We start from the raw sequence: 24,043 nt of genomic DNA, 5'->3' as shown, positions 1-24,043 counted from the left end.
CCTGTCAAGCAGCTTTGATAGCTTTTTACTTCTCCACATCTGTTTTTTCATTGCTACTTAATACTACAGTCTGTGCTCGCAACCTGAAGATGGGAAAGAACAGACACATAGAGTCAACTTAGCACAATGAGAGGGGTCACCATGGAAGTAGGTAACCAGCAGAGGAGGAATGCCACAATTTCAATCCAAGATCCTCTTCACAGCAACACTTTTCCCACTAAAATAGCAGCAGCCCCATCAGCTGCACAGCCCGTGAGTCATTCTGAAGTTTGCTTTGTTTACCCGTGTCCCAGCCAAAGGCAGGAGATTCCCAAACACGAACCCAGTGGCTGCTGTTAACGGGGGTGGCTCACCCATTGCTTGCCTCACCCATTACTTACACCATGCCTTCAGTGGGCAGCATGTTTTAACCAGCTTCCAAGTGCTCCCAACACACTGCTAAGCATAGGAAGCATTCCAGTACGCATAGAAATTTTACCAAGAGATACAGTAAGCAGCCTGCAGCAGAAATCAAAGGAACTCATTCACAAATCCTGAATTCCACACGTAGCAGAGCAGCGTAAAACCCAGGGACAGCCTCGGCTTTGGCACACGAAGCTCCCTTCACGGCCCGATGTACTGGCTGAAGATTAGCCCTACGATACATCTAAGGTAAATCGAAACCAACCGCGCACGTCCACAGCATCTGGGATCAACGAGATCAAATGAATTTTCGTTAAACCAGGCTAAAATGAGATTTACACTAGGCTCGCGTGGGGTAGGTGGGTTTTAGTAGCACCCTCCTGTAGTTTCTGTGCTAAGCTCAAAAGAACAGAAAAGTATCAGCTTTAAAATCCACATTAAACTGGAAACATGCAGGCCAACAGGCAGCCCCTGGCAATACCTGCTCCAACCCTCTGAAGTACCAGGAACCTGCTCCATCTGCTCTGGCAGGGATGAGGGAAGCGTTTCGGGCACAGCCTGCGTGCAGTCGCACGGTAACCCCAGCATAAGGCTTTGCTGAACCACTCAAACCTTCCCTGCAGCTGCAGCTGATGGCAAGACATCTGCCAGCCTGTTACCTCGGCGCTCCCATCGGCAATGGGTGGATGAAGGATCCGCTGCCTCACGTACAGCTGCCCTTGCAGATCCAACAGCTCAACCAGACCTGTTCAAACAGCCTGGTCCTGACCTAAGACACGCTCGATTTTTAGAGAGGGAGCCAGAAAATAAGATGCAAACCAGATTTTAAGCAGAGAGGAAAAGAGGGAGGGAATTAGCACACTGCAAACAGACTTAGAAACAAAAACCAAGCCACCCTGCACGCACTTAGCCAACAAGAGGTGCAGGAATTAGGATAGCTGCTCTCTACATAAAAGCAGCTCAGGCAAGACAGAGACAAATCTGAGCAGTTCAAAACAGTTTGGATCACTTTGTTCTCTACAGTACAGAGGAAGAGATCTGATCTCGAAATAATGAGCAGAAGATGCTTCTCATAACTAGCACGATGTTAAGTCATTATTCTCCTATTTGTTGATGTTTTGAAAGCATCAAAGCGGCAGAAGCGGGTTTAAATTTTAACATTTAAAAACCAACATGAAGCATATTAAACCTTTTTGTTCTTCCCTTCCCAAGCATGTTTAGACACAAACATTACAGTACGTACAGAACATCTTCATATCACAACGAGCAAGGCAAAAAAAAAAGCCGTGAGTTACCCCACAGCAACCCCAGTGCCCATGGGGCAGGCCCTGCAGAAGATGCTCAACCTCTCGTGCAGGACCCGAGGAGGTGGCTCACCTGTCCCTCATCCCAACCGATCCCAGGAGCTCAGAGGCCAAGCCGCCCTGAAATTCCAGCAGAACCCAGTACTTCATCCTCAAACATCACACCACAAAGTTGCATTTGCTCCCACTGTTGATAACACACTGACATTAAAGAAAGAAGCCCTGTAAATGCTCCAGTCTTCTATAAAACTGATGCTGTGTTATTTTTTTCCCCCCTCAACAAAACCAGTAAACTGTCTTTAGGAGTTAATAAAGGTGGTCAGTTTGGCCTACACAAAATACAGAAAACGTTTTGTGCTGCCTCGGGGAGAGATCCTCCAGGTTTGGGGGTTTTCAGGCAACTTTGTCACTCAGAAAAATACAAGCAGGACTTCCCCCTTCTGTCAGTGTATTGTTTGCAAGCTGCATTTGTGTTTCCCAGAGCCCACACACTTTACTCATGTATTTCAGATGATGCCAGCACCACAACCACCTGCTGGTAGAAGTTCAGTTCCAGGACCCACAAGTTAAGAGCAAAGGGTACGACTGATTTAACAAAATAAGAGGGCTGAGACAAATAAGCAGCCAGGTGTCAGGTTAAATCTAAGAGTTACACCTGTCTGAGCATTGCTTCAAGGAAGCGTTCAGCTCAGACTGCACCTCTGAAAGGCATCACTAAATATTGCCCCATCACAGCCCCATTCTATTAACCAACACAATTGTAAAAAGCTCATGAAAGAGCAAGTAGAGTTAAACCCCAAAAAACAGTATTCCACATTCCACTGATGAAAGCACGGAGGTTAAAAACAGTTTGAAATCCACAGGAAGGGCAAATAAGTAGGGACCGAAGCAACATAAACTATTCAGTACTTCAAAGACAACAAAAGGAAGAAGAGAATAAGGCTGTAAAGGACTCTGTGGAGAACTACTGCACTTATCACTTAAACTATTCAAAACGCAGAGAGCTTAAAACCATACGCTGCATTAAAGTCACTTATCTAGAGGATTCAGCAGCAATAAACACATTCAAACACGAAATATACTCATGCCAACGTACGAGAGGTAGCACAGCCTTCAGGGAGCACCCGGGACGAAAGGATGAGACTCTCACAGCTCCAGCCACAGGTGACACACCAGGAGCCAGCGCCTCTCCAGCACAATTACCTCCCGAAGCCGCTAGCTGCCCAGGAAAACAAAGGTCTATTCTCAAGCGACGAGGAAAGTACTTCCACCAGTGAATGTCCTTATAAGCAAGAGGAATCCAGCTGTTGGAGTCCCAAGCTCTACAGGGACATTTATTGTTCTGGTGACAGAGGACAAAGAGTCCTAACAATCAAAAATAGCTTGCAGGCTGTGAAGGACCAAGCGCTTGCCCATCAGTGCATTAAGTTGACCAATTTTGGAGGACTGGGGACAGAAAAGTAACACTACTGTGTGCCCAGCATCCAATGCCAAGACAAACACGACTCTCAGTTGCAGCTCGCTTACCTTCTATAGAAGGGGCCTCGTCCACAGCTGCATACAGCATCTCCTTCAAAGCCTGGAGCGGAGAGAGAGAACAAGGAACGCTGTCAGCATCAACAACAAAAAAAATTACATTGTTTTGATACGCCTGTTTGAAAAGAAAAGCAATTAAAGTCCTTTTATCCCTGCAGACTGACACCCAGAGCTAGGGAACGTGATGTCAGTGCTGTTACACGCATCTCTGGTAACAAAAGAAACACGCGCTCAGGTTTACCGACTGCTTCAAAGGCCTGTTACCTTGCTAAATCGACACCATTTATTCCAACCGTATTTCTAAACATCTCCCTTTGGAAGAAATGTTTCCCGGTTGGTAGGATGTTAAAGGTTTCATGAAAAAACAAACTGTGAGGTGACATAGAAAGGAGTTTGTGAAGACAAACGGAGGAACAGCAGCAGCGGGGATTTAGCACTGGTACAGAGTACAGTAGTACAGGAACGCACATCTATCCTGAGAGCTGAAGAGGAGCTGATGGACCAGAGCAGGGAGCCACGGGAGGCTGCCTCTGGAGGAGGAGGACACCAAAGGGCACGGCCAGCAGAGGCCAGAGCTGCTAGCCAGGCCCTCGCCCCATGGAGGAGGCAGCATGCTGCTCCTGGGGACAGCCAGAGCCAAGGGCTAAAGGTGTGCGCTGCTGCACATCACAAGCACGTGCAGGAATCAAGCAACTTGGATCCTGTGGCTGATGGAGTAACTCTAAATGTAATTTTGGAACTGGGGGCAACTAGGAAAGGTCCATTCCTACTGCAGGACATTGGTTTACACAGACGCCAAGATCACTTGGAGCAGAGAGGCATCTTAACTCACACAGAGAGTGCAAGCCTGCTTTGCAAACACCTGCTGCAAGACTTGTGTTTTATTCCTGGACTTTTGAACCTCCAGCAATCTAACCCACAAAAGCCATTCGGGTCTGTCAAGCTTCCTGCCCCTGCCTCCCGTTACCCAGCAGGTCCCAGAGCTCCACAATCCCTCCACTTCTCGTGCCCCCCACCCTCCCCCAGGGAGAACATCCCAGCCTCCAACAGCTGCCCTAACACCCCCATAGGGGAAAAAAACCCCACGCTCAGCAAGTAGAAGCTCAGCACTGTTGTAATGTGGGCTATGAGCCTGCTAAGTAAATATAAGGTCTAAAGGACAGGGCTGTTTATCACGGGCTATCATAGGTGGCCGCTGAAACAGGCAGCTCAGCCATCTCTCAAAGGTCTCGTTCCCAAGTCCACAGAGGTCTCAACAAAGGTCACTTGCATAATTGTTTTCCCAGCTAAGCCGTGGCTGAATGATCCTCGTTCCAGTGACACGGCTCTCTCCTTCCCTCGGTCCCGTTTCCATTCCTCCTTCCTCCCGTGACTCACCGCCCGCAGCGCGTGACCCGCTTCCACGCATCAACTGGTCAAAAAAAAAAAACAAAAAAAAAACAACCCCAAACCAACCACGAGCCACCTTCCCCTTTTCCACCCTGCTCGTCATCCTTGCCTATCTGTAACTTTTTCCACAAACCAGTGCCGCACGAGACGGGAGAAACAACCCCAAAGAGACAGCAGGTGGGAAGCCACCCCGCACCCCGTAGGGGCGGCGCGCTTCCAGCACCGCTCTCACTGCCCCTTAGCAAGGAAGGAGCAGAGATCCCTTGGGCACCAGACCCGACACCACAAAAGCTGTTCCAAAAAGCCACCCATCGCTGTCAGCTTCACATGTTTAAGAATTACTCCTCCAGGCCTCACATGAACCAAAAACGTGGGGTGGTTTGGGTTTTATTGTTGTTTTTTTTAGTTGTGCTTCTGATACACCTTGTAGAAACTCACCTAAACATATATCAGACAACAAAGCAGAAAGAAAACGCTTCAAAATGCAACTGTCAAGCCAGGGCAGTGAACAAAATTCAAGGACAAAAGCCTTCAAATGCTGGAACAAAGCAGCTGGTTTAAGTGACTGGCTTGCAGGCTGCTAATGCTCTCCTAAGCTCGTCCGCTAGCACCCAGAAGGACAACTAGTGAAATAGCACAACAGATTTGTGTCAGGAGGTGGCAAGCTTGGGTGCGAACTGCCTATCATGAAGCCCTGTTTGAAGAGCAGAGCTGGCCACGTCCCAAGAAACGAGAGACTGCTCCTGGAAGAGGCTGAGGAGGACGAGCAGGCTACGCGCACCGCGCGGCAGCTTTCGTTTTCCACGCCTACTTCCCCCACTGCAGGCTTTGTCGCAGAGAAATGATTCTTAGAACTTCACAGCCTGCTTCCCCTACCCGACGGGGAAAGGGGTTAACACCCAAAGTCTCCGTTAGAAGGGAGAAAAAGCCACCTGCTCCTACATCCTACAACCTCTCCCATCAAGTTCAAGCCTGGAGCAACTGTTCCCATTCTCCTCCTTCCCCAGAGGCATTAAACACTTGTTGTTTTTAAACATCAGCTAATTGTTTTTTTCTCTAGAACCCCCCACGGCAGGGAGGTTGGAATTAGATGATCTTTAAGGTCCCTTCCAACCCAAACCATTCCATGATCCTAAGATCTTTTCCCCAAAATTGGTGGATGCTTCTCAGCCTTCCCTGCTCCAGCAGAGCGTGCAGCAACGAGTTAAACACGCGGGGAAACAGAAGTGTGAATAGACTACGTGCTGAAGAGACTTTTAAGAGCTCACTAAAGAGACTTCTGCACCCAGATAAACAAATTCAGGCCAGATAAACTGACATGAAACTGCCATCTGGCAACTGTAAAACTCCAGCGAGCTCCCAGCAGACTGACAGGCACGCACACACTTGTGTCGGGAGGCCTGAGCAGACTGAGCAATGCTCTCCTCCTTCTCCTGCAAGCACTTCAGAGAGGTACGCACAGGCCGAGGAAATTTGCATCGTGATTAAGGACAAACAGAGGCCTGGATATCCAACGATTCCACTGCATCTACAAATGCGCATTAAAGGCAGAAAAGAATGGGTTTAGAAAAAAGCATCAGCTGAAACTAAGCTGTGAGTCACCCTAACTTGTTCAATTCTATGTTAACAAGCAAATTCTGTTGTCTGACACAAAGATGGGCTTTTGTTTTGTCTCATGTTTTCACACCAAAGGAATCAAAGAGTAAAGGAAGGGTTCAAAATGTAAGGTTTTAAGGCAAGAAGCAGTGCTGGAGCGAGCCTTCATCCCGCTGGGGAGGCCACCAGCTCTGCAGACAACAGGGTGCCAGACACCCAGACCTGGCCTCAGCACAGAGAGGGCAGCAGCTGCAAATCTAAAGATTTGAGCAATCTTTAGAATGAGAAGTCAAATCAAGTCAGCCGAGGTTTCTGTAAACACCGTGTTAACGCTCACTCAGTCACGGCCCCTGTCTTTGTGAAGAGCTGAATGAGCCGGAGCAGCATGCATCATCATTCTTCTTTTTCACATGCCAACTGCTCTTTCTTAAAAAGCAGGCACACAGCAATGGCACTGCAGCGCTTTTGCTGAAAAAAAAAAAAATAAAAAATAAGAATCCAAGCTATAGGTATCAAAGTAGATCTTTTTCTTTGTTTAGAGAGGGGAAAACCCATTCATTTTCATTAAACGCTTCCACGGACCAAGTACTCGCCCCAAGGCTGGGCAACTTGGGCGCTTCCTACAATCACAGTTACAGTAATTAAACAGGTCAGTGATTGAGGGAAAGATCGCATTACTGATAAGAACTCAGAGGGCTGTAAATCACTGAGGACCATCTGAAAGTGAAACTACACGTTCAGATTTTCAAAACATCCTCATCCTTCTTCTTGACATCATCAGCAAGAGATTACATCCTCCTTCTAGTCTGACTGGCCATTTGTGCACGGCAGAGCTCCTTGTAGCCTTGTTTGTCTTCAAGCCAGAGCCTTCTCACCTGGAGAGGACCTCGGGGTCTTACAAGACTTAGGGGCTGCATGAAAGCCACCTGCTCTCTGAGGGAAAAAGCTACAGACATCAGAGTTTAAAAATCAGATGACTACATGTGAGCCTTATCAACAGAATGCCTTGAAGACAACTGCTATTCCATCTTCCTGTCCTTTCGTTATCATCCTAACCTGTCATGGTAAGTCCCTGCAAACGGGACTGATCTTTTCCGAGTTAAACACAATGGGATCTCTCACTCTGAAATGGAATCTGATTGCTGCTTTAATTAAGGAGAAGATATAAACTGTCAAATAAAAAAAAAAAAACGCATTAAGATATTTCAATGAATTATACACTTTTTTTTTTTTAAATTACTACGATGCAACTGTAAGAAGTATTGCATCCAAATAACGAAAGCAACATCTGCCAAGCAACAGCTCGGCCTTTCTCTTGACAAAGGAGGGCTGTGTGCTTCTCGCCTCGAGGCTCACCAACAAGTAAACCAAGGTAGTGCCACGCTCCACACGACCACCAGCCACTGAATAATAAATGCCAGCCCATTGCACTACTGGAATATGCATGAGCAGCAGGCTGACTCACATCCAGCCAGCTAGAAGGCTAACAAAGAGTTTTGAAACTTACTACTAAAAGGGAGGGTGGGGTTTTTATTTTAATGCCCTCAGCGTTCAGCTATCCGTCCAACAAGAACGCTACGTCTAGAAAGAGAAACATCAATTAAAGGAAGATTTTACTGAAATCTACCTTGATTTTAAACTGGGATGGGGGAAGGGAGAAGGAGAGAATATCAGTGCCCTAGTTAAAACATCTGAAAATTAACCTCCTGTAATGAAAGCAGCGGCCAACGCGCAGCAGAGTTTCTTCGCGCATTAATCGAGGTGTCATAGTTCGCTGGGTCTCCTTCACCCTCCCTCCGCTTCCATCTGGTCAGCCAGGAGCGCAGCCTTCTGCACATCTTTTTCCCCTCCTTGACTTCCCTTCCAGCCCCACCTCCGATCCTTCCCTTGGGACCTCACACAAGTTTTCTGCTCCCAAAAGCGGAAAACAACCCCGAGAGCTCTAGCACAGACAACCCATCGGAGACCCGACGCAGAACTAATCTGGCACCGTACTGAGACAATGGGGTCCCTCCTTCGCAAAAACCCATGCGTTACTCGGGCAGCTCGTTCTGCAAACAGCTCAGGTAGATCACGGATTTGTTCTAAAATAAAACCTGCCTGCAGTTTTTAAGCATCTATTCCTTTGCACTCAGGTAATGGAAAACAAAGGAGTGGTGAAAAGGGAAGATATAAACTTTTAGAGTCCGACAAGAATCACGCAGCAAGCTAAGATAAACACGGTTTCCTTGCGAGAGCAGACAGCTTCATGGGGATGCGAGACATAAATCACTATTAGGGTCCCAGGGAGAAAACCCCGGCCCTTGAACGACAACAGGCACTGAGCGTTTTTTTGCCTGGCTCAGCAGGTCAAGCAGCCCGCTGCCGACAGCTCCCCTGGAATCAGCTTTCAGGTTTAATTATTACTCGTGGGGATGACCGGTGCTGCTGGGGAGAGCGTCCCTCAGCCCGGACAGCGCAATAAGCAGCGGTTTCAGCGGGGCTGACAGCCTCCCTGAGCACCAGCCCACAGCCTTCAGCGGGACGAAGCTCGGGCTGAGCTGCTGAGGTGTCAGCGCGACCTTCCCACAGCAGGCAGCGGGGGCTGGGGGGGGGCTGGAACCGAGCCCAGCACCCCCTGAAGGAGCTGGGGGAGGTTTGTGGGGACCCTCCGGTACAGCGGGCACCCCGGGAAGGTGCCACCTCAGGGTTATTTCTGCTCCACCCCATGCTCTGCTGACCTTCCCGTTAGGCCGAGAGGGGAGCGGGGAGAACGGGACCCGTAGCGCCCAGCCCCGAGGCCTCATCCCTCACGGCCTCACCCCTCGGGGCCTCCCCCCCCCCCCAAACCCAGGCCCGCACCCCCCTCCCGGTGCCTCCGCCGGTGGGCGCGGGCAGGGGCAGCCCCCACCTCATACTGGATGTACTGCTTCCGCCACTCGGGGGTGATGTGCGCCGCCAGGTGCTCGGCGAACTTCATCCTGCCGCCTCCTCCTCCTCCTCCTCCTCCTCCTCAGTCGCTCCGAGCCTCCTCAGCGGCTCCTGGCCGCCACCGGGCCGCCGCCGCCGCCGCTACTGGGGGGCGGGGGGGGGCCGCCGCCGCCGCACATGGGCCCCCGCCCGCCCTCCCCGCCGCTCCTCAGGCCTCAGGAGCCGCCGCGGGGCTTCCTCAGCTCGGCCGGGCTGAGCTGGGCTCGGCTCTGCCCCGCTGGGCTCGGCTCAGCGCCGCCCCGCTGCTGCCGCCGCCGCCGCTCCCTGCCCCGCTGCCGCCGCCACAGCCGCCGCCGCCATCTTGGCGCCCCTCCGCCCCGCCCCGCCCCGCCCCGCCTCGCCGCCGGCACGGCCGCGTCGCCACGGCAACCGCCCGCCGAGGGGGCGGGGCTTAGCGGGAGGGGGGCGGGGCTTAGAGGTGCTCGCCTCAGCGCTGGGACCGCCCCCAGGCGCGGGGCGGGAGTGGGGGTTTGGGGGGTTTTTGACCCAAAAACTGGCCGTGGGGCTGTGTGGGAGCGCGGAGCACGGCACTCAGGGGCCGTAGTGGCACCTCGCTGCTCCAGCCCCTTCCTGCTTGCACCACGACTCTCTCCGTGCTGTTTCGGCCAGGAGAAGATAAAAACACCGGCGTTATTCCCTATTTTTTCACTTTTTTTTTTCCGCTTTTCATCGTTTTTGGTTTTTTTTTCGCTTTTTTTTTTTCTTTTTTTTTTTTTTTCTTTTTTAAACCGACGAGGCGGGAGTGGGCTCTCCGCCAGCGCAGTCTGGCACTTGCTTTGTGGAGAGCATATAGAAGCATTTATAAATAGCGTGTTTTTCTTCTCAAAATACATACTTTTAGAGATCCCGCATTGCTGGGGAGAACGAGTCTTCAAAAGAGGCCGGAGAAAAAGAGTCCTTCAGAGGGCAAACCACCCGGCGGGACACCGGCCGGCCTCCCAAAGGCTTGGTTGGGCACAAGCCCCACAGCCCCACAGCATCGCCCTGGGCTTCCCACTGCCCCAAAACCCCAAAAAAAAGATCACAAAATGGAGGTTTAGGGAGTTATGGAAACGGGATAGACAAATGTGAGCTACACAAAACGAAAAGCGGCCATGTTCACGTCCCAAAACAAACGTTTTTTCACACAGACATGTCAGGAGATGGGGAAGGAGATGGACGGGGCAGGAGGCTGGGTGAAGCAAGATGGAAACGGAGCTTTTTGATTATTTTTTTTAACTTCACACCAAAAAAAAACACTGTCAGTCAAACAAAAATGAGATTTCTCCCGTTATTTGCAACCTCTGGCCAGCCGGGCTGCCACGGTGTTGGCTGCTTCAGGGAGAAGCCACCAGGGCCATTTGTATGCACCGTGGCGCAGGAGCTTCCAGAAGGAGGGAATCAATGTTTTATTGATATCTACAAAAACTATATGGCAGCTGCACTAATTACATGCTTTTCTCCCAGATCCCCTTTGCTGCATGCGAACAAGAGGCCAGCCTGCAGGTAGAACCTGCGAGCACCACACGCGTGCCTCCAGCCCTCCACCATCGACAGGCGTCTCCCATGGCATAACGAGGCAGCCTTAATTACCCCTTTTCTTTGTCTGCTGTGGAAAAAAAAAAAAGGAATGTAAGGAGGGCTTAGCTCAGGAGGTGGTTGCCGTATCCCACACAGGCAGCTGAGCATGTTGGAGCCTGGAGGCCATGTCCTCACTGCCTCCGTCCCACCCTAAAGGCTCTGTGGTGCCTTGCACCTTCTCCCATGCCTGCGGAAGGTCAGGTGGGAGGATCAAGCCCTCTGTGCAGTTGCTCCTGAAAGAAAGGCAAGGAAAAACTGAGCCAAATCGAGCCGCAGGTGCTAGAGCAGGGAGAGCGTCGTGGCCTCTCACCATGGAGACCAGACGGAAAGCAAGCGAAGGCCGCATGCTTCAGATAATTTGCCTCAAATACTTCGTCAAGCCCGTAGCTGTGCAGACAGAGCCAGTCACACGCAGGACATCTCTCTGTCCCCAGCCCCAGGCATGCAGTGCCAACCACCTGCGCTGTCCCCCTCTCTGCTTCACTTTGCCCACCTGTGAAATGGGCGGAGGGGGCCAGGGCAGGCTCAGGCCGGGCTCCCAGGCACGCAGCGCTGCCAAGGTGGCCAAGATCTCCTTACGGGACACGGCGCTGCCATTTGCTGCTGCGGGGGGTGGAGAAGGGAGACGGACTCGACAGCTGTGCCCAGGGAAACTTTCCACCCGCGGTGGCTGCCAGGCTAAATATACTTCGGGACGGGACCCCCGCGGCCACGGCGGGGACAAGGGGGACCTGCCAGCCGCGGGGCCACCCCGCCTGGCAGCTGCCAGGGATCTTGCATCAGCATCCAGTGTATGGTCCCCTCCCCGCTGGCCTTGTCCCCGTGCTGTTCTCTCACCCCAGGGCAGAAATCCTAGGGGGGGGGGGGAAAGGGGATGGAGATAGCCCCTAAGGTGCTCGTTCTGCTGGGGACGGCGATGGAGAGGGCAACACAGCAAGGGGCAAAGAACAGCGGGTGCTGGCGACCCTTTCCATGGGTGTGGGTGTGTGGGTGCTGCAGAACCTCTGCTCCCAGCTTCAGCCCCCCCAAAACCCCGCTGCGCTCCCCGAGGGCCGCAGCCGGGCCGCCAGTGCCCCCCAGCGGCAGCGGGACCCGGCCGCGGCGACACCCGCGGTGCCCGGCCCCACGCGTGGCACCGGGACACAGAGCAGGGAGCTGGGAGAGGGGGAAATTTGACAAAGGTCCTAAAATGCTTGAGAAGTGTTAGGGGAGCCCCTGGTGTCAATGCGGTGGCTGCTTTCCCTCTGTAATCCTAACAGGCATTTGCAAAGCAGCAGGGCTTGTGCCAGCTTATGTAAACATATTTATCTATTGATCTATATATATTTATACATACGTATATATACGTATGTATATATTTAAATAAATGTATATATAACACATATATATCTGGAGCACAAGTCCTGTGAGGGGCGGCTGAGGGAACTGGGGGTGTTTGGGCTGGGGAAGAGGAGGCTCAGGGGAGACCTCATTGCTCTCTGCAACTCCCTGAAAGGAAGGGGTGGGGGGCTGGGGGTCGGCCTCTTCTCACAGGTAACTAGTGATAGGACCAGAGGGAACGGCCTCAAGTTGTGCCAGGGGAGGTTCAGGTTGGAAATTAGAGAAATTTCTTCTCAGAAGACCAGTCAGGCACTGGGATGGGTTGCCCAGGGAGGTGGTGGCGTCACCGTCCCTGGGGGTGTTTGAGGAGAGGTTGGACGTGGTGCTGGGGGACACAGTTTAGTGGGTGACACTGGTGGCAGGGGGTGGTTGGAGCAGATGTTCTTTCCCACCCTCAGTGATTCTATGATTCCATGATTCCATTCACATCTAACTGGTTCTATGACCGTATCCAACCAACAGCCAACTTGGGGCTTTCCTCTCGATGGGGGCTTCCACTCTGCCCCCAAGAGGGTTTTGAGGAGAACCGTGCCACAGCTGCCCAGCTTGGACGTGGCTCTGGCCACGGCTCCTTCTCACCGAGACACCCAGGGCACGGCCCAAACCACGGGGGGCTCAGGCCCCCCACAGACCCCTGTGCGGGCTGCAGCGGCAGCAGCAGGCTTCGAGGCTGGATGCTCCAGAGGAAGCCGAGCCCAGGGCAGTTCTCCACCCCGCGAGCCCTCAGCCCTGCCCTTCACTGTGCCTCTTCTGTCGCTTCCAGGGAACGGGCCGGTGGGCCTCAGCTTCCGTGGGGACAGACCCCGGGGAAAGGGCGCTCTGCATGATTACGCCTTGCGCTGCCGGGTGGAGGCCAACGCTGCCATCGTGGTGAGGAGCCTCAAGCGCCTCCACCAGCTCCGCCTGCAAGAGCTCGGGCTCCCACAGCCGAGGAAGAAGGCACAAAACAAGGACAAGAAAAGAAGAGCCCCCTGGAGTACCCCCGGCAACAAGGAGGGGTAGCCCTTGGTCTTAGGACCTCCAAGGCCCGTGCGAGGGCAGGCATCACACCGGGAAAAGACGCAGGGGGAAGGAAGTGCCTGGCTAATAATTCTGGCACAGCCTTTTCACCCATCTGACAGTCAGTTCTCTTCAGACTGACAGCGAGCCAGTGAGGCAGGACACCCCTCAGCCCTCCACAGGCTCCTGTGCTGAAGGCACCTCCCCTGACAGCTGGATGCCAACATCGCCCTGATCACCGCCCTGCATGGGCGCCACCGACATTGCCGGCTGTCCCCTGGTGGGCTGCCCGTACCCAGCCAGCACAACACCAGCGGGGAATCGACATTCATCTCATGAGGGCCTCGGAGGAGAGTCCCCTTTTGCACCCTCCCAGAGGCACTGCTGGGGCTGCTGGCATCCCAAAGGACGTGGCTCTGCTTCGTTGCTCCACAGAGGACAGCAGGAGCATGCGTGTGCAGTGAGCTGGCTGGGGGACTCCTGGAAATCCCTGCTGGTGGCAGACCACTTCTCCCAGCTGAATAAAGATCATCCATACAGCAACTTGTGTCCTTTGGTACCAAGGGGCTTGGGGCACAGGCACACGGGAGGCAGTGGGGCAAGTGAGGGCTGCTGCGTGCAGGTTTTAGAGAACACACCTGCAGAGGAATGAGGGAGCTGGGCTGGGAGAGAAGAGCTGTGAGGTGCCCCCCAGGCCCCAGCAGGAGAGACCACGTCCTGGCAGGGTGCCCGTGTCCCACTGAGGTTTCCTGGTGGTGCCCATGGCCCTGGGAGGTGGCAGTGGCTGGTGAGTGCCCAGGACCCTGTGAGTCATGTCCCTGGGGGTCTAATTCCAGACTAACTCCACTCCTACTTCACAACACTTTACATTTGAAGGCTCTGCATAGGGACCTGGAAAAGTTGGATCAATGGCAGAGGCCGAGGGGATGAGGTTGAACATGGCTAAGTGCTGGGTCCTGCACTTTGGCCAGAACAACCCCATGCAGTGCTACAGGGTTGAGGCAGAGTGACTTGAAAGGTGTGCAGACCAAGAGGATCTTAGGGCGTTGGTTGATGCTCGCCTGAACATAAGCCAGCAGTGTGCCCAGGTGGCCAGGAAGGTCACCGGTGTCCTGTCTTATGTCAGGAATAGTGCAGCCAGCAGGGCCAGGGAGGTGGTCGTTGCCCTGTACTCAGCTCTGGTGAGGCCGCACCTCGAGTGCTGTGTTCAGCTTTGGGCCCCTCACTACGAGCAGCACATCGAGGCCCTGGAGCGTGTCCAGAGAAGGGCTACGAAGCTGGTGAAGGGCCTGGAGCACAAGTCCTGTGAGGGGCGGCTGAGGGAACTGGGGGTGTTTGGGTTGGGGAAGAGGAGGCACAGGGGAGACCTCATTGCTCTCTGCAACTGTCTGAAAGGAAGGGGTGGGGAGCTGGGGGTCGGCCTCTTCTCACAGCTACCTGTGATAGGACCAGAGAGAACGGCCTCAAGTTGTGCCAGGGGAGGTTCAGGTTGGAAATTAAAGAAATTTCTCCTCAGAAGAGCAGTCAGGCACTGGGATGGGTTGCCCAAGGAGGTGGTGGCGTCACCGTCCCTGGGGGTGTTTGAGGAGAGGTTGGACGTGGTGCTGGGGGACACGGTTTAGTGGGTGACACTGGTGGCAGGGGGTGGTTGGAGATGACTGTGAAGGGCTTTTCCAGCCTTAACCCACAACACGCAGCCCGGGCTCCTGCGCCAAGCTCAGGATGCGGCTGCCGAGCTCAGCCTCAGCTCCGGGCGGGCCGTCAGCCCCTTTGCCTGAGGAGCTGAGCGTGGCGGGTGCCGAGCGGTCCCGGAACGTCCCTTCTCGGCTCGTTTTTCTCCCCGGGCCGCGGTGCCGCCGTACCGGGGCCGGTCGGGGCGGTGCTGTGCGGGCGGAGCGGCCGCCATGGCGTCGCCCTCGGGGGCGGCCGGCAGCGGCGCTGAGGGGAGCTCGGGGGACTCGGGGGGCTCGGAGCCGGCCGGCGGCCGCCACCTGCCCGCCCTGTTCGAGCAGGCGGCCGAGCGGCTGCCCGGGCTGCTGGGCGCCGCCAGCAAGGAGCAGCTGCTCTACCTCTACGCCCGCTACAAGCAGGTGAGGCCCCGGCCGGCTCCTCTCCCTCACGGAGAGCCCCTCGGTGGGGCTGGGAGGCAGCAGGGACGGGCTCGGTCCCCGCTCTGTGCTGGGCGCCCGCCTGCCGGGCTCCCCGTGCTGAATCCGTGGGGTTTGGATGCGGCCCCGTGAAGGATGGGGCTGTTTGTGGGGCCCCATTGAGGCGGGTTGGTGGTTCAGGGGGTCGCCAGGGCATTAGGTTGTAGGGTTGTGGAATGTTCTAGGCTGGGAGATGCTCCTCAGGCATCCCGCCCAACCTGGACCATTCACGATTGTGGCGTGCTCTCGGTGGTCCTGCATGGCAGGGGGCTGCACTAGGTGCTCTTCACGGGTCCCTCACAACCTCAGCCCTTCTGTGAGGGACCCTTTCCCCTTCACTGACACCTCTCCCATTCAGCCCCTGAGTATCAGCAACTCAGGGATGTGCCATGTTGGAAAGTGCAAGGCAACTTTCCTGCTCCTCTGGGAGAACTGATGTCAAACAAGAGCACCAGTTAAGGTGGAGAGAGCTGTAATTGGCTCACCCGGAGAAACAGAAGAGTTAAAACTTGTGTTGCACGTGGAAGATTAAAGGGTAAAAGCTTGAACCTGAGTCACCTGTATGGCAAAAGATTGCCCAGAACCGAATCCCACCCGTTTGGGTTAATAGTTGAAGTTAGGCGCATACATCTTCCCCGTGATTTTCCTCCTACGCTGAATACCCTCGTCTGGCTACTGCCACTTAAAAGCATTTATATTTTTTTGGTGTAATATTTAATTATCCACCAAGCTGGTGGCTCCCAGGCTGTGGTCTCTGGGCCATGAGTTGTACGCGGTCTGTTAAGAACAGACTGGCCTTGTGAGGCTCTGTCTTGAGGTTTTTCTGGTGCCTGTTTTTTTTAAACAGGTCTCCAGGTTTCATCCTCCTCGTAAGAAAAAGGAGGGGAAAAAAAGTGCCAGGGAAACTTGTAAGAACGGAGACCATGATGAGAATGAGGTGAAAAGAAAAGACTTTGGTGCAAATGCTTTGTAAGTGTCCCAGTTGGAAAAGGGGAAGTGTTGCTGATGTACTTCTCTATGAATGTCAGCTTCAGAGGATTTACTGGTGTCTCTGTAAGAGCAATAGAGTATTTAATTTTTCAGTTAAAAATGATTAAAATGGGAAACTCTTTCACAAGGTTTGATACCAGGCAGAAACAGCAGCAGTTAGCACTGTCAGCACCGATGTCCAGTCCCCTCCAGCCGAGGGGCGCTTCCATCCCCTCCACCTCTGTCCCTCTTGTCCCCGGCCAAGAGGATGCACGGGAAGAACCGGCATGCTCCTTGCTTCGGGGCTGTGTCAGCTCCCTGGTTTCTGTGCCTCCGGTGCCAGCTCGCACAGCTGCTGCAGGATTAGGCTCTGCTAACTTGGACTTTTGCAGCGTTTGGGGCTTTAAATCAACGTGATGGCGCTTAATGCGAGTTTTCTCTATTTAATTACAGCAGCCGTAGCAGCATGCGTAATGGGCTGCTAATATATTACGCCGGTGGGCAGTGGTATTGCTCGCACACAAAAGGTGCTGACTCAGATCTGTCCACTGCCCTTGATTTGGCACCCTTGTCTTTCCTCCGCGCGGTGTTTTATGTCGCTCAGGGCTTTGATTTAGGACGCAGCGCCGTCATAAAAGGGGTGGCAGTAACAGCTGAGCTCTCTGTTAAAATACTGTATATTATTTATTTCCAACTGTTTGGGTATATAACCGTTTTCCTGGGATTTTATTACCTTTTATTGGAGGCCATTTCAGGGTTTTATTACTTTTCTCTCTGATTTTGTTTATGTGTCAGAGACTTGAAAATAAGGGAATTGCTTAGTTGTCACCTCCAGTGAGCTTTTTAGAAGATGTTGCTGGCTTTACGACTCAGGGGAAGAACAGACTGCTTGGCAGGGCTCTCGCCTGGGACCCGTTTTGTTTCTCCCCCTGCTTTTGGGCAGATCTCTCGTCCTGCCTGCCTTGAGCCTGCAGCGGTAAGGTGAAGGTGGTAGAGCTTGTGGGAATGCCAAAGAGGGGGGCTCGGGAGCTGTGGTGATGGAGACCAGCACAGCACTTGTTGTTCAGAGCAGGGAGCGGGTCCAGAACCTCCCTGGGAGTGACCCAAGGCTGGGAAAGCTGCCCACCAGCAGGATGCTCCGGGCTGCAAACCCAGTGCTGCTGGCAGGGGCTTGTGCTGCCCCTGGGGAGGGTAAACTTAAGGATTTCTGAGCAGCTGGGACTCCCCGCTGCATAAACGTGTTACTTGAAAACTTAGCACGCAGCAGTTTGTTCCCCACCACCGGGAAGAAAAAAATAAAACAGTTGTGGTGTGATGAGCAAGGAGAACCTTGTTTTTTTTCACGGGACGGCCCAACAGCTGAGATTTTATCTGGTGGTACGCAACACTGCCACATCTCTCAGTCTGTCCAGGAGCTTTTCTGAACATTGTGACCTCCAGCCGTCAGGTGAAGGCATCAGCCAGGGCTTCTAAATTTCCCTTTTGGCCACAAATGCAGACACAGCCCGTGCAGAGCTGCCTGGTTCAGCTTTTTGCATGGTTCAGGAGTCTATTTAGCTAAAAATCCCCTTCCTCAGCTACTGGGATCCAGTCTCCCCTACCATTAGGTTCCTGGTTGGCTCCTGCTGCATTATGGAGTCCTGCAGCAGAAAGAAGGAAGCCAAGAATTTTTTTTCTTCTTCTCTCCAGCAAAAGCACTGCAAGCCTTTTTAATATATCTCAAAATAGCAAACAGGGCACACGCATGGTTTTTTTTTCCCCCCACTCTTGATGGATGAAATTTAACTACCGTTCCTTGATTTGTATTACTATTGATGTTACTAACAGTCTTTTCAGTGCTGGAACAGCCTCCGAATGCCAAATCTGGAGAAAAGGAACTGCTGTCTTGTTTTGATGACGGCAGCGAACAATTAATATTAAAAAAGATGATATTTCTTTGATCTGGCTTGGCCAGATCTAACTGAAGAATTGCCAGGCAGGCATTTTCCACCCAGATAATGAATTCGCATTTTATTTCCGTGTTTCTTTTGTTTTATGGAACAAGTGGTCCAGTCCATATCTGAGCACAGGAGGAGACGTTTACAACACAAATGAGCCGTGACTGATTTACGGGGCTTAACTGTTGCTCGTCCTCTCCCCCATTCCCCCACGAAATGCAATGTGTTGTTTTAAAGGCCGGCTGAGATGCCCTGATGTGAACGGACTGCTCGCCAGGAGATGGTCAGATGTGCAGAGCATTAATTTCAGTTAGTCCCTCATCTCCTCTAGCACTCGAAATGAAAACATGGTGTAACTAATAAATATCTCTCGGCGTGGGCACGCTCGCTCTAAGGCCTGATTAATGATTCCCATCCTCAGCAGAAAATCCCCACCCTGCTAAGGTGAAGAATTGTTGGTTGATTTAAGCGCTTCACCTGCCTGAACACTGGAGCATATTTCATTTACAAATAGAAAATAACAGGGGGATGCAATTCGGTGTTGCTCGGCTAACAACATGTTTGGCCAGCAGCCTTTGCCCACCTCCAGGCCGTGCCTGCATGGTAGACCAAGGGTTTCTTGGCCTTTTGTTATCCCTGCAGGACATGCACCGCTTTCCTTAAGCTGAATGTAAAAAAACTAAGACGAATCCATGCTTTGTGTAAGTCCGTTCCCTTCCACGGTGATATTTTCATTTCAGTTGGATCCGTTTTGCTGAGGCAGCTGTGTGCCGAGGGCTTTATTCTGTAAGAGGAAGGGGCGCTGATGGCAGCTGGGTCTGGTGAGTCCTCACCTCGTTCACCAGCAGGCACAGAGGCACGTTCACGTCTAAATTCTCCTGAGCTGACTTTCAGGAAAACGTTACTGTGTCTCAGTCTTCTCACTGCTCTTCCTGAGACGATCTTATCACCAGAAGCCTCTCAGCAGTGTGCGTGTGCTGTTGGAGCTGCGGGCAGGGGAAGCCTTTGTCCGTCCTCTCCGTTCCCTTCTGTGGGTGAGCTCGTAACAGAGATAGGGCTGCTAGACCCCACTGAAATGAAAGAAACAGCTTTGTGTGTCACATCAGCACGCCTTTATATGAAAACCCAGCTGAGGCCCCCTGGTGCTAAGTCCATTTCACACTTTTATGACGGGATCCGCTTGGGAACCTCGTCAGTTCTGGCGTTTCTGAGCTAGAGTGGAGCCAGAGAAGTGCACGCCTGATTCTGCACCCATCCCCTAAATCTGGTGTGGTGCTATTCCTGTTACTTCCCTTTCCCCCTTTTCACTCGTGCCTCCTCGTGCCAGCCCGCTTCGTCTCGGGCGGTTGTGCTCAGGCCTCGACTTGTTCCGCTCACGGAGTGCTTCCTGTGCAGCCAGATGCCTCGGAGCTGATTCAGAAGCTGCTTGGCGTTCCTTCCCCCTGACTTTGTCCCCTTGCCTTCCCGAGGACCTTGAAAATAATTAAGCAAAGTCTGTTTACTCAAACTTGGTGCGGAAGCAGGTGAATTTCATCCTTAATGAATAATCATCTCTCTAGAAACCCTAATCAACAGATTTTTTTCTTGATACTGGTGGAGAATGAGGCATTTGGCTGAGTAATAAACATAACATTAAGTGAGAAATCACTTGCTGGTGATCCCTGTTGGGTAATGCATGCAAAAGAAATGAGCTGCCTAACAAAATTGCTTCCCTTGCATCACACAAAGCAAGCACAGCGATGCAGAGGTAACTGTGTAGTAATTGAGAGTGCTAAAACAAGGGTAAAACACAGCTGAGTTGGGTGTCAGTACTTTCCCTCAAAAACTTTTCATCTGGCATAAGAATAAAAGGACCCCGAGCCATCCGAACCTGGTATTTTCTTAAGCAAGTTCCCTTCCCTTTGGTTTGTTCTAACAGAAGGAAATTTCTTTTCTTTAGGTGAAATTCGGAGCCTGTAACACTCCAAAGCCAGGCTTCTTCGATTTTGAGGGGAAACAGAAATGGTAAGAGGAAACGCTTGTAAACCCTGCATATTTCAGGCTCTAGTTTGCGTTGCATCTTGTCTCCTCTGTCAACAGATTACAGCTCTGACTTAGAGGAGGTAAAATTTAGAGTGTCTGCCATGGGATGGCTTTTGTTTAAAAGACACTTTTGTATTGGAGTGCTGCACTGGCAGCAGTCATGGCTTCACTGAAATGTTGTCTGCTTCCACATGAATGGAAGATAGCTTTACAGCCCCTAAAATCATGTATGTGACTCTGATTGCCGTGTTCCACCGCTGACACAGTAAAAAGACATTGTGCTGTCTCCGAGTGGCTCACTGATATCTTGCTCTCTGTCCTAGGGAAGCCTGGAAAGCCCTGGGAGACACCAGTCCTCATCAAGCTATGGAGGAGTATGTGGCTACAGTGAAAAAACTGGACCCCAGTTGGAACCCACAGGTAGGAAATGTGAAAACACTGTTTGGAAAACAAACCCACATCCGTGTCTTTTCAAAGCCAGCAACGGTTCAGCTTCACACAGACTTCAATTGCTGCGTAGGAAACTTCATTCTGAGCAGGTCAAACTCTAAATCCATTTTAAAACTCCCCTTTTGTTAAGACTGAAACTTGAAGAACCATCTTTTTCATTCGTAATTATCTTCATTACAGTAAGCACATGCGCAGGGTTGATTTGGCTGTAGTGATCTAATTTATTTTGCTTTTATGGGTTCATGCTGTATTTAGCATGTAAGGATACTTTTTATCCTTTTCTCATCTTTGTCTTTTCAACTACTCTTTAAATGTTGATCAATACAAAGTAATCTCCATAAAAGTGATGTGAACTGAATGATCAATTCTGAAAATGTTTCCTTTTTGTTTCGATAGAGCAAATTACCAAATCTGATTATGGTTAGGTGCTCCAACATAACAAGTGTATTTTTAAGCCCTGTATGTGTTTGTTATAGGGAGATTGTACTGTCATCTTAATTAATCTGCCTTTCATCTGCCAGGTTTATTACTTGATTGAGTATTTAAGGATCTCTCTCTGTTTATAGACTGATTTTTATATAATTTTTAAGAGGATTGGATTTTGGAAAACTACTGCTTTTAACTGGAGTTAGAATGGAGATATTTTACTAACAGCAAAATGCTGAACGCATAGTAATTTCTTCGCACAGTAGGAAATTGATTCTTTTTTTGTCCTGCACTTTGGAAGCAAATACTAGTTTGAGCACCAGCCTATGAATCAAGAATTTGATTCTCAGTTGTCTTCTGGTACTGCTCTTCAGTCTAAAGAGTAATTGTCTTCTTTACTAGCTCATGTTCTGTGGGTTTGATCCTGTTTTTGCAGCAGGTGTTGTTTAGAGAGAACCCTTTTTAATATCTTGGGGAAAAAGTTTTATGCGCTGTACAGTGCGGTTAGCAAAAGTCAGCCACATGCTGTGTGAGTTCTTGTCCGATCTAAAATGGTCATACAGGAATATTCAGGATTCTACCTAAATTTTTAAAAATTATGAGGAGGATACCCAGCAGCATAAAGTGAAACATCCTGAATATTCGTTAAACATTGACCAAAAAAATGAATAATTCTTGAACCTTTTGTGTGTAGAGCTTGTGTCTGTTTTGTCATCATGCATGATTTCTCGTGCATGATGACAAGTTCAGCTTGGGGTACTCTTCTCACTTCATTGCTTCAGAGAAATACCTTTTTCACAGGTATCACCTTCAGGTTACAAAGCTGTCAGCTTGGGAAGTGGAATAATCTAGTAGTTTTCAGATCTTTTTTTAAGAAACCACGAGGAATGGTTTGTAGCGCTGCTCCTTCTCTCTTCCCCTAAGGTGAGGAATGAATGTGTGAGCATGTTTTTTGTTTTGCATACCCCTGTCCCCAGGACTCAGCAGAAACTGGACCCTGTGGGGTGATGCTATTGCACCAGCATGTTTGCTCTTTCATGTGTTGTGCCGTCCTCCCTTGTTCATGGATGGTTGATGCAAGAAGTGTGGGTTTGCAGCTTTAAAGAGCAACACTAGAGCTTGAGCAGAAGCTTCTGTGTCAATAGCAGGGCTGAGGGCATCTGAGTGGTTTAAAGACGTGTGATTTTCTTTCTTTGAATGCTTTTTGTTGCAGCTTTTCAACAGATAAGTTTCTCTCACTCATATAACCATGTATTTCTTGACCTTTTGAAACCAATGATGTTCTCTGTGTGGTCTCAGTGCATGGCATTGTCTGGTTTACTGTTCCTTCACCACTGCACAGGTACCGTGCTTCTTGTCCTTATTCCCTTTTCCCCTATTTCTTGCCTATTCCTAGCTAGAAATCTGTTAAAAGAGCTGTGAGAGCTTTACACTGAAGGAATCTGCTGAACTGCAGAAAGGCCTAACAGGAAGTTAAAAGAGCAGAGGATGCAATTTAAAAGTTAGCATTAGAGCACACGTGGCTTTGGATTCTTTAAAAGATTCCATCTGTCCTTCCTACAATATTTTCATTTTAATTCCACTCGTCTACAACCAAAATCCTGCCAGGATTCTTCTTGTTCTTTGATCTATCTCATGCTGCAATTTTTTTCCTACCACATCCACCTTGTGGAGCCACGAGAGGGAGCTCTGTTCTTTAAAATGACGGAGGTACGTGCATCGGGGGGCAGTGATGGAATAATAGCTATTGGAGTCTTCAAATTTCAAATTGGATTTATAGAAGAGATCTGTAGGAACATTACGAGGTTCTTCATCACTGTCACTGTCTCCTTTCCATGTTCACCTGCTCAATTTCTGAATTGCTCTTGTGTTCTATAGATTATGAATGAAATACTCCTAGTGTTTGGTAAATGCGATATAAAGCTTGGTACAAATTGGAAAAGTTCAGCTTTTGGATCATTACAGATGGCAGGCAGCAATTAGAGTACGAAGCTGTCACATTTCTCATTGTGTAGCTTCATGAATTTTGCTGTTGGAAGCTGTCCCAATATTACCTGCATATTTTCTCTTCAACTGCTCACTTTGTCCCTTAAAGTCTTTCTTGTGTTATCTTCAATCCTCCTCCTCTCCGGTTTCATGTATTCGCAAAGGGCATTGATCCTTGTCTTGATCCTTTAGTACAAAGTATGCAAAATGTAAAACTTGGGAGCACTATATAGATAGATAGACAGATAGCTTCCCCAACAGATTTGTTACTGCTCTGTGGCCTTTGGGTTGTCCGTTCCTAATAAATAAAATGGAAATAAATGCAGTGGTTTTCGTGCTGTCTCAACATATCCATTTCTTTCACTTTTCTTGATTATTCCTTGATTCATTCCTTCACGTTGACCTTGCAGTTTCTTAGTGCATTGAACTTTAGTACGTTTTCAGCATCAGACTGCTCTGATGTAGTAATTTTTCTTTGTTTTCAATGGGGACAAAACCAAAGTGAACGTGTACTGATGCAGCAGGAGCATCCTGAATTCGGGTTCAGAAGCACCGAGAACACCACTAACAGCCAAAATCCGACCACCTTCTTCCTGTTCCTACCTGGAGGCTGGAGCACCTGCAGTTACAGGAGACAATTGAATGTGGAGAGGCAGTGCCCACAGCTATTTCCTGCTGTGTGAAGCTAGAATGCTGCTTTTGACAATAGTGGTGCAGCTGTTGGGTCATCTCCATGGCCATTTCCCGTGTTTTAGCTTTTTCTTCATCCTTGCCACCAGCAGGCCGTCTGGTAGTCATGCCTCATCTCTTCTATAAGAACTTTTGTCTAAAACCTAGCAAGGAAGGAGATGTTAAAAACAGCAGATACAATAAAGTATATTGAGATAAGTTATCTTTACGTCCACAAAGCTGCTGTATTTATCTTGAACCCAGAAGTCTATAACCCCTGATCACAATTGCCTTTCTGGAT

At 50.6% G+C, this 24,043-nt stretch overlaps 2 protein-coding genes across 2 annotated transcripts in view; one reads left to right on the top strand and one right to left on the bottom strand.

The window, feature by feature from the left end:
- XPR1 (xenotropic and polytropic retrovirus receptor 1) overlaps positions 1–9,501 on the bottom strand; it is a 96,049-nt gene extending 86,548 nt beyond the window's left edge. Inside the window, exons 1-2 of the mRNA XM_084291530.1 lie at positions 9,118–9,501; positions 3,234–3,285 (exon numbers count right to left, since the gene is read on the bottom strand). Of these exons, the coding sequence (XP_084147656.1) occupies positions 3,234–3,285; positions 9,118–9,186 (121 nt within the window). The 5' untranslated portion in view covers positions 9,187–9,501. The remainder of the gene's footprint in view (positions 1–3,233; positions 3,286–9,117) is intronic.
- Positions 9,502–15,031: 5,530 nt separating this feature from the next.
- Positions 15,032–24,043, top strand: part of ACBD6 (acyl-CoA binding domain containing 6) — a 73,975-nt gene continuing 64,963 nt past the window's right edge. Inside the window, exons 1-3 of the mRNA XM_084291527.1 lie at positions 15,032–15,226; positions 20,129–20,193; positions 20,535–20,631. Of these exons, the coding sequence (XP_084147653.1) occupies positions 15,041–15,226; positions 20,129–20,193; positions 20,535–20,631 (348 nt within the window). The 5' untranslated portion in view covers positions 15,032–15,040. The remainder of the gene's footprint in view (positions 15,227–20,128; positions 20,194–20,534; positions 20,632–24,043) is intronic.

This window comes from Netta rufina, assembly GCF_964035555.1.
Source record: "Netta rufina genome assembly, chromosome: 8".
NCBI classification, from domain to species: Eukaryota; Metazoa; Chordata; class Aves; order Anseriformes; family Anatidae; genus Netta; species Netta rufina.
The sequence above is the reverse complement of the archived record's forward strand: the minus strand, read 5'-3'. Positions and strand labels throughout refer to the sequence as shown.